We start from the raw sequence: 10,359 nt of genomic DNA, 5'->3' as shown, positions 1-10,359 counted from the left end.
GACAAGTCACAGCGAGTCAGACTGGAGTCCAATCTAGTCCCAGGCTGCACCCTGGAGAGGAGGCTCCAGGAATCTTTTTTTTTTTAAGTTATTTATTTAATTTATTATTATTTTTGGCTGCGTTGGGTCTTTGTTGCTGCACACAGGCTTTCTCTAGTTGCAGTGAGCGGGGGCTACTCTTCGTTGTGGTGCACGGGCTTCTCATTGCGGTGGCTTCTCTTGTTGCAGAGCACGGGCTCTAGGCACGCGGGCTTCAGTAGGTGGCACACGGGCTCAGTAGTTGTGGCTCGCGGGTTCTAGAGCACAGGCTCAGTAGTTGTGGCACATGGGCTTAGTTGCTCCATGGCATGTGGGATCTTCCTGGACCAGGGATTGAACCCATGTCCCCTGCACTGGCAGGTGGATTCTTAAACTCTGAGCCACCAGGCAAGTCCCTCCAGGAATCTTCTGACCCAGGCCCCCAGCCTGCTTCTGACAAAAACCACCCTGGGTCCCAAGCCTGGAGGGGTTCTTTGGGGCCAGGGGACACTGGATCCTCCTGTCCATTTCTGTCCAGGGTATGCCTAGTTCACTGCTTAAACGCCCAGGGTCTTCTTCATGGCTTCATACACCACGTAGCTGATGCCACCTGCTGGCAACACCTTCAGTAACGTGGGGGGTCATACCTCGGTACAGCCCCGGGCAGCCCTGCTGGGCCAGGATCTGCCGGAAGACTTCACACATGGTGAGGTTCGAACCCTCCACGGTGTCTGCGGGGACAGAGGCAAACTCAGAGCCTGGGCCAGAGATGACTGGGCATTCTGGAGGGGGGCGCGGTCTGGAGAGTTGGGGGGGTCAGTGAAGCCAGGAGCAAGGGGTCTGGGTGTCAGTTGGAAAGAAGTTTGGAAGACTTTTAGAGGAAATTGGTCAGTTTGGGGAGAGTGAGGGGCAGGAATTTTCAGGATTGTTGTAGGGAACATCTTAGAAAACATTCCAATTTCTAAGATCTGCTAGAGATTTGGGGATTGTGCTAAGGGATAGTTTGGGGACATTTGCAAGATCAGGGTGCTGGGCTAAGGACCTGTTTGGATGTTTGAGGATTTGTTTAGGGGTTTGAGAGCCCCTTTGGGGGGTGGTCACATTTGGGGAGTGGTCACATTTGGGGAGTTCCCAGGATAGTGCAGCAGGTGGTTATGAGTTTGGGCATGTCTCAGAGTCAGATTTGGCAAATTTAGAAACGGTTTGACTTCTGGAGTCAATTGAGGGCTGGGTCCGATGTGGAGAAGTTGGGAGGTCATTTGGGGAGTACATGTCTTGAGGTCAGTATGGGGGCCTGAGTCAGATTCAAGGAGGTTTGTGGGAGTCATTTGGGAGCTGGATGTTCGGTTTTTTTTTTGTTTTGTTTTGTTTTTGCGGTACGCGGGCCTCTCACTGCTGTGGCCTCTCCCGCCGCAGAGCACAGGCTCCGGACGCGCAGGCTCAGCGGCCATGGCTCATGGGCCCAGCCGCACCGTGGCATGTGGGATCCTCCCAGACCGGGGCACGAACACGTGTCCCCTGCATCGGCAGGCGGACTCCCAACCACTACGCCACCAGGGAAGCCCTGGATTTTCGTTTTAGTGATGTGCAGGGTTAATTGAAGGGCTGAGATCAGATTTGGGGGTGAGTGTGAGTTTTGGTGGATTCAGGGGTCAGCAGAGGTGGCCAGGATCAGATATGGAGAGTTTAGGAGTCAGTTTGGGGCGGGGATGAGAAAGTTCAGAGAGCAGAGGCAAGGTGGGGAGGGGCATGCGAGGTCGCCTCTAGGGCCAGGCTGACCTTGGGCTTGCATCCTGGTGCGCACCGAAGTCAGTGGGTAACTGGCCATCTGGCCATCTGGCCACAAGTTGTGGACAGTGTCACGGACGACAGACTGACCAGGCCACTGGAGTCCTCCATGTCCCTGCCTGATTTCAGCCAGAGGCACCTGAGCATCTACAAGAGAAAAAGGACAGAAGAGGGACTTCCCTGGTGGGCCAGTGGTTAGGACCCTATACTTCCACTGCAGGGGCACGGGTTCAATCCCTGGTCGGGGAACTAAGATCCCACATGCTACGTGGCCAAAAAAAAAAAAAAAGAAGAAGAAGAAAAGGCCAGGAGGAAGCTCTTTACAGGCCTGGGTTCACGCCGCCCCTGACACCCCCCTCTGCGGGACCCACACCTCGTAGACAGCCAGGTCGGTGCAGGCGTAGGGAATTATGCCAAGCATCAGGTAGCCGCAGTAAAGGACGCGGGTGCCCTCCTGCTCCGCGATATGCCTGGCGTAGTCCAGCAGCCCCTTGTACTGGCCAGTCTGGCACAGGGTCAGCCATGTCTTCAGCACCTGGGGAGGATGAGGAGTGAGGTGGCTTGTTTGATCTAATCCTCTCAGTGACCCCCAACCATGGCCACTGTCCCCACCTACACAGGAGGAAACTGCTCAGGAACGCACACAGCTGAGTTTCAAACACAGATGCCTCGGCCTGTATGTGCTCTCAGCCCAAGAGAGTGAGGAAGGGACTTCCCTGGCGGTCCGGTGGTTAAGCTTCCGCACTTCCACAGCAGGGGACGTGGGTTCGATCCCTGGTCGGGGAACTAAGATCCCGCAGGCCGCGTGGTGTGGCCAAAAAATTAAAAAAAAAAAAAAAAAAAAGGGTGAGGGAAGAGGTGTGAGCCGGGTGGGGTCTGCCGCAGCTCTGCCCTAACGCCAGCCAACTGTAGTGCCATGCAAGTGTGGACCCCAGGTAGCCAGATCTGCCAATTTTCTGAAAGAAGCCAGTTACTGGAATTTTTATGAAGTGCCCCAATATCAAAATATTGGCAGCTCTACAATTGTGCAAAAGACAGCACACCGAGTGTGGTAGGCAAAATTCTAAGGTGGTCCCCAAGATTTCCATCCCCCTGATAGCATCATCTATTTAATGCCCTCCCTCCTGCCCTTGAGCTACTGAAGCCCGCATGCCTAGAGACCTGTGAATGTGATGGGCTGTCACTCCCCTCCGCCAGGTTACATGATATGACAAAGCTGAAGGGATTTTGCAGATGTAATAAAGCCCCTAACCAGTTAAGTTAATCAAGAGAAATCGTCCTGGGTGGGCCTGACCCAATCAGGAGAGCCCTTTAAAAGAGAGTCTATTGCCAGAGACAGAAGGCGTCAGAGAGATTGGAAGCATCAGAAACACTCTTGGGTTGTGTCTTGTCTTTTTTTTTTATGCCGTGCCACAGCTTGCGGGATCTTAGTTCCAGGGATCAAACCTGGCCCTTGGCAGTGAAAGTGCAGAGTTCTAACCACTGGACCATCAGGGAATTCCCTCAGGTTGGTCTCAAACAAGCAAACTGTTACGGAGAGGATCACATGGCAGGAAACAGTGGGTGGCCTCCAGGAGCTGAGGACCTCGGTCCTACAATCATAAGAAAATGAATCCCGCCAACAACCAGGGAGTTTCGCACAGGACCGCAAGCCTCAGATGGGTTCATTGGTAGCCCAATTGACACCTTGATTTCCACCTGATCAAACCCTGAGCAGAGGACCCGATTAGCCAGTGCCCAGACGTGACCCACAGAAACAATGAGATAATAAATCTGTATCATTTTAAGCTACTGAGTGCAGTAATTTCTTATGCAACAATCAAAAACAAAAACGCTTCACAGATGCAAACTATTGTATACAGAATGGATAAACGGTAAGGTCCTGCTGTATATAGCACAGGGCACTATATTCAACGTCCTGTGATAAACCATAATGGAAAAGAATATATATATAAAAAAGAATGGGGACTTCCCTGGTGGCGCAGTGGTTAAGAATCCGCCTGCCAGTGCAGGGGACACGGGTTCGATCCCTGGTCCAGGAAGATCCCACATGCTGCGGAGCAACTAAGCCCGTGCATCACAACTACTGAGCCTGCACACCACAACTACTGAAGCCCACATGCCTAGAGCCCATGCTCCGTAACGAGAAGACGGTGAGAAGCCCGTGCACCGCAACAAAGAGTAGCCCCCTCTCGCCGCAACTAGAGAAAGCCCATGCTCAGCAATGAAGACCCAAAGCAGCCAAAAAAAAAAAAAAAAAAAAAACACAGAAAGAAACAACCAGACAAGGGCAAGAATTATGTGGAGAAAACTTTAGAAGACCATTAAAGGGCAAAAAAGGAGACTTGAACAAATGGAAATGTTCTCGGATATGTAGAACCGATATCATATGGATGGCAATAATCTCTAAACTCAACTATGAATTGAACATCATGCCAGTAAAACACAAATACCAGTAGGTGATTTTGTGTTCTGAATGAGGTGCATTGCTTCTGAAGTTTGAATGGAAAAACTCAACAGAGAATAGCTTGGAAAACTGATAAAGAAGAGAAGGGATGGAAAATAATAAGACATAATATCAAGTCTCAAAAATTAAACACGGGGCTGGGACTTCCCTTGTGGTCCAGTGGTTAAGACTCCACGCTTCCAGTGCCGTGGGTGCGGGTTCAATCCCTGGTCGGGGAACTAAGATCCCACATGCCACGTGGTGCAGCCAAAAAAAAGAAAAAATGGTGGGGCAAAACTGCATAGACAGGGCTTCCCTGGTGGCACAGTGGTTGAGAGTCCGCCTGCCGATGCAGGGGACACGGGTTCGTGCCCCGGTCCGGGAGGATCCCGCATGCCGTGGAGCGGCTGGGCCTGTGAGCCGTGGCCGCTGAGCCTGCGCGTCCGGAGCCTGTGCTCCGCAACGGGAGAGGCCACAACAGTGAGAGGCCTGTGTACCGCAAAAAAAAACAAAAACAAAAACAAAAACACCTGCATAGACAGTAACATGATCAGTGGTCCCCAAGGACTGGGGGAAGGAGGGAGGGGTTAATAGGTGTAGTACAGAGACTTTTTACAGCCGTGAAATTATTCCGTGTGATGCTATTATGGTGGCTACTTGTCAAAACCCATAGCAAGTACAACATAAAGGGTGAACCCTGATGTCAACTCTGGGCTTTGGTTAATAATAATGTATCAATATTGGCTCATCAATTGTAACCAAAGTACCACCGAAATGCAAGATGTTAATGAGAGCGGAAACTGTGTACGTGCGGGAGGTATATGGGAACACTCTGTACTTTCTGCTCAATTTTTCTGTAAACCTAAAACTGTGCTACAAAATAAAGTCTAGTCATTAAAAAAAAAAAAAAAGATAGTAGTGCATGAAGAGACCCCAGAGCGACAAGAAGAGAAAGGTCAGAAATAAACCCAAATATATACAAATATAGGTAATTTACCCAATTTAGTAAATTACAGTGGTGGCGTGTTGGGTCATTGCTGGGGGAAAGGAGAGGACCCATTCAGTAAAGAGTGTTGAGGTCACCAGGTAGCCATCTGGAATACAAGTTTGATACATATCTTACATGAAGGAGAGGAAGAAGAGGGGGAGGGGGAGGGGGAGGGGGAGGAGGAAGCAGCTACCACCTCATCATGTTTCATCTTCTACGGGGCAGATATTCTCTTACCTCCATGGGGTCGATGAGCATCTGGGAAGTGGCCACAGCCAGGGAGCTGGCAAGGAGTCATTCCTGAAAGGGTGGGGACTCATGCACTCCGCAGAAGTAATTCTTACACTGGGACAGGAGAGAGGAAAATGAGAGAATAACTAACCTTCCTTCCTTCCTGAAACTCATCCAGGGGAAGAGGTCTGGGACCCGGAGGATGAACATCATATGTCTTGGATAAGGATCTGGGCTTTGGGGGTCGTGGGTACAGGAGAGGTGAGGGCTTGAGGGTGGGGCTGGGAAAAGCAGACCATCCCCCCACCTGTTCAAAGACAGAGAACTCGATGGCATACTCCGGGGCGATCTTGAGTACGTTGATACCATTGCCCCTCCATAGCAAGGAGACACCCGCACCCCCACGCCCACCCCACCTCCTGGACCATGCTCCGTATACCTCCCAGCAAATTCATGAAATTTGTCTTGGAGGAGTAGACCTGGGGATACGGAGGTCCCTGGCCCTCTGAGGAAACCTCCACCCCATCTCCATCCCCATCCCAGCCTGGAGCTCAACCTCTCCTGTCTCCAGCTGCCCAGCTCCAAACCTACCCCCTCCCATCCCCATTCCTTCTTCAATGCCTTCCTTCACTAGTTGTAGAATTCTCTAAAACGACCCAGACCCAAACCCAACACCTACTCACATTCCCATGTCATCCCTCATCTTCTCCTCCTCTCCAGTCCTATTTTGTCTTCAAAGACCCCATCCCCAGTTCTCTGATCCCCACCCCATCCTTGTCCCTGGTACCATCCTCTCAACTCCAACCCCTGTCCCCACCCCAACCTGGTACCTGTTTCCGGTTACACCCTCACCCCCATCCTGAACTCCATCAGCTCCACTTCCACCCATCCCCATCCCAGCAGCTCCAGCGCCATGTTCCCCATGCACCTGCATGTACACCTTGGCACAGTCCAGAGGGGCCGTGCCCGGGTGAGACACCGCCCCAGCCATGGCTCCCGAGAGGAGAAACTTCCACAAGGCTCCCTCATTATCTACCTCCACGATAGCCATGGGGACCATCAGCTGCTGTCCAGTGTCCAGCACCTGCAGGACAGACCCGGCTCCCACCCCTACTCAGCCAGGCTGGAGCTCCTTCCCCAGACACATCTCCAGAACCCCCTCCCAGTCCAAGGCCTACCCGGTCCCCACTGCTTCAAGGTGGCATTCCATCCAGGTCTGCTGGGAGAGGAGCGGGCCATGCAGGGGTGTGGGCAGCATAGCCTTCTCCCCCTGCAGTCCTGGCTGGAGGTTCTGGGAGGCCCATGGTGCCCAAACTCCGCTGCTGTGTTGGGAGATGCTCCAGTTTGCTTTCAGGCACGTGCCCAAAGACGTACCCATATACATGGGTACAGCCCAGGTTCAAGGAGGGGGGTGGGTTTTGGTGAGTAAGGACTTGACCCTCTTAAACAGGGTCTGGACCCTCGAGCAAGCCTTCTGACCTTCCTCAGGTTGGGCTTCCATGGCAGCTGGAGGGTCAGGACACTTAGGTTCAAATCCCTGGTGAGAAATTTGCCCATCCAGCAACCATGTGGGAGGGACGCCTTGTAAATTTGGGTCCCAGGGGATGATGAGGTTACAAAGGCCCTTGTGAGCTCACTGCATATGAGACGGAGTGAGTGTCTCCCCGCCCACGAAAGGTCCACATCCCAACCCCTCTAAACATGTGAACGTGTTACGTTACATGGCAAGGGGGAGGGGGTGGATTAAATTTGCAGATAGAATTCAGGTTCCTAATCAGCTGATGGGGAGATGGAAAGGTTGTTCTGAATTAACCACAGGGGCTCAATGTAATCTCACGAGTCCTTCAACAGGGAAGAGGGAGGCAGAACCATCAGTGTTAGAGGGACTGGTTGTGAGAAAGATTCCACTGGCCACTGCTGGCTTTGAGGATGGAGGAGGGGGCCACGAGCCATGGAATGCAGGTGGCCTTTAGAAGCTGGAAAAGACCAGTTAGCAGATTCTCCCCTGGAGCTTCCAGAAGGAGCCAGGCCTGGTGACAGCTAGATTGTAGCCCAGTGAGATCCATGTCAGGCTTCTGACCTCCACGATAATATTTTAAGCCACCAAGTTTGTGGTCCTTTGTTACAACAGCCATAGGAAACTAACAAACTATGTATTGTTGTCATGGCAAGAGGAGGTGGAAGTGGGGGAGAATGGGAAGACTCTGGAGCTCTGGGAGAGAGAGACACAGTTAGTCCCCGAAGTAAGACAGGCATAGGTTTGGAGTCAGATGGACCTGAGTTTGAATCCTATCTCAGACACTTCTTGCTGTGTGACCTTGGGGTACCTGCTTTTTTTTCTTTTTTGTAAAGAATCATCTTCTTTTATTTATTTATTTATTTATCTTTGGCTCCGTTGGATCTTTGTTGCTGCGCGCGGACTTTCTCTAGTTGTGGGGAGCGGGGGCTACTCTTCGTTGCGGTGCGCGGGCTTCTCATTGCGGCGGCTTCTCTTGTTGCGGAGCACGGGCTCTAGGGCGCGCAGGCTTCAGTAGTTGTGGCTCGCGGGCTCTAGAGCGCAGGCTCAGTAGTTGTGGCGCACGGGCTTAGTTGCTCCGTGGCATGTGGGATCTTCCTGGACCAGGGCTCGAACCCGTGTTCCCCGCATTGGCAGGCGGATTCTTAACCACTGCGCCACCAGGGAAGTCCCGGGGTACCTGCTTTACTTCTCTGAGCTTCAGTTTCCCCAGCTGGAAATTGGAAGTAATGAGTAACTCTACCAAATAGCGTTGTCATAGGATCCAATGAGAGTCTTTGTTGGGAGCATTTCCATCCTCAAAGTTGTTTGATCAAAACCCTTGAGGTCGTCCTTGATTCCTCCCTTCCTCTCTTACACACAGTCTGTCACTAAATCCTGTGGGCTTAACCTTCAAAGTACATCCAGAATTTGGCTGCTTCTTACCATGTACGTGGCCACCACCTTGGTCCAGCCCCATCGTCGCTCACAAGGACCAGTGCAGTGGCCATCACCCAAGTTCCCCCAGCTCCTGCCCTCGCCCTTCACAGTCTGTCCTCCCCTCAGCAGCCATCAGAGGGCGCCTGTGAGCACCTGAGTCCGGTCCCGCCCTTCTCTGCCCACAGCCCTGTAGGCTCCACCTCCCGTGGGTAAAAGCCCCAGTTCTCCCCTTGGCCCAGAAGGCCCTGCAGGACCTGCCCTGTCCTCTCTCTGTCCTCACCTCCTCCTTCTCTCCCCGTCACTCACGCTGGCCTCATGGGCCTCCTTGTTGTTCCTCCAACACACCCAGGCATGGTACTACCCCAGGACCTTTACACTGGCTGTTTACTCTGTCTTGCATGCTGTTTCCCTAGACATCCCCACGACTCCTTTTTTTATTTTTGGCCATGCTGCGTGAATTGTGGGATCTTAGTTCCCCAACAAGGGATGGAACCCAGGCCATGGCAGTGAAAGCACCAAGTCCTAACCACTGGACCACCAGGGAATTCCCAAATCTTTTTTTTTTTTAAACCATCTTTAAATCTTTCTTCAGGCATCACCTTCTCCCTGACGCCTTCTCTGACCACCCTACTTAAAATTTAAACTCAGCCCTGCAGTATTTCTCATCCCCCTTCCCTTCTTTGTTTTTCTCTGTAACACTTTTACTATCTACACTGCTACATATTCACTCACTTGTGTTACTTCTTCATCTCTCCCCACTGGAATATAGGGTCTATGAGAGCAGAGATCTTTGTTTGTTTCATTCACTTCTGCATCCCATGTCTAGAACTGGAGCTGGCATAAAGTAAGTGTTCAGCACGTATATACATTAAGGGGGGCTTAGCACAGAGTGAGGGTACATAGTACTTGCTTAATAAATGTAAGTTCTTTTCCCTTTAAAGATGTCAGTGGACATCTTTAAAGTGTGGGTGGGGAAACGGAGGCTTAGAAAGGGGAAAGCAGCCTGTCTGATGTCACACTGCATGTCAGCAGAGCTTCCCAAATCCCAAACACAGTGTAACGGTTTAAAAGAATGTGGACAATGTATAACAGCAACTAACATAATGTTTAGGTCAATTACACTGCAAAAACAAACAAATGCATAGAAAAAGAGATCGGATTCCTCGTTACCAGAGGCAGGGGGTGGGAAGAGTGGGAATTGGATGAACGTGGTCAAAAGGTACAAACTTCCAATTATAAGATAAATAAGTATGAAGGATGTAATGTACACATGATAAATAGAGTTAACACAGCTGTATGCTATATATGAAAGAGAGTAAATCCTGAGTTCTCAAGAAACATTTTTTTCTATTTCTTTAATTTTTAATGAGATAATTTTTAATATGAGATGATGGATATATTCACTAAACTTATTGTGATAATCACTTCATTATGCGTGTAAATCAAATCATTATGTGGTACACCTTAAACTTTTACAGTGCTGTATGTCAATTATATCTCAACAAAACTGGAAGAAAAAAAAGAGTGTGGACAAGAAAATGAATGTTAACAGGCACAATTAAATAAAATGAAGTGGTACTACTCAGTGCTGGCATGGCCGCATTAAAACTGGTAATGCTAATTCCTTGTTGGTGGCTGTGTATATTGCATACAATTTTTCCAGTGACATGACCCTGAGATAGTCATATCCTTTGACCCAGAAATCCCACTTCTGGGCATTGATCATTAATTCAAAGGAAGTAAAAATACAAAATAGTTAGCAAGCCTTGATCCCTTATCTGGGTGTGTGAAAAATCATATCTATATATGTGTATATGTATCAGTTAGCTACTGCTGCATAACAAATCACCCCCCTCCCCAAACATAGCAGCTTAAAACATGAACAAGATGGTAGCTTCAATGTCTTTCTTTTCTTTTCTTTTCTTTTTTTTTTTGCGGTACGTGGGCCTCTCA

The 10,359-nt window shown here is 50.3% G+C and overlaps 1 protein-coding gene across 1 annotated transcript; it reads right to left on the bottom strand.

The window, feature by feature from the left end:
* Window positions 1-575: 575 nt before the first annotated feature.
* SLC25A41 (solute carrier family 25 member 41) lies at window positions 576-6,972 on the bottom strand (the record flags this gene model as incomplete). The annotated part of the gene is given in 12 exon segments (XM_079917601.1): window positions 576-656; window positions 658-749; window positions 1,798-1,858; window positions 1,861-1,953; window positions 2,180-2,341; window positions 5,478-5,534; window positions 5,538-5,585; window positions 5,779-5,877; window positions 5,879-5,950; window positions 6,400-6,555; window positions 6,791-6,888; window positions 6,891-6,972. Coding segments are annotated over 12 exon segments (1,101 nt in total).
* Window positions 6,973-10,359: the final 3,387 nt, after the last annotated feature.

The sequence above is a fragment of the Stenella coeruleoalba genome (genome assembly GCF_951394435.1).
Source record: "Stenella coeruleoalba genome assembly, chromosome: 3".
Classification (NCBI taxonomy): Eukaryota; Metazoa; Chordata; class Mammalia; order Artiodactyla; family Delphinidae; genus Stenella; species Stenella coeruleoalba.
This window is presented reverse-complemented; position numbering and strand designations above follow the sequence as displayed.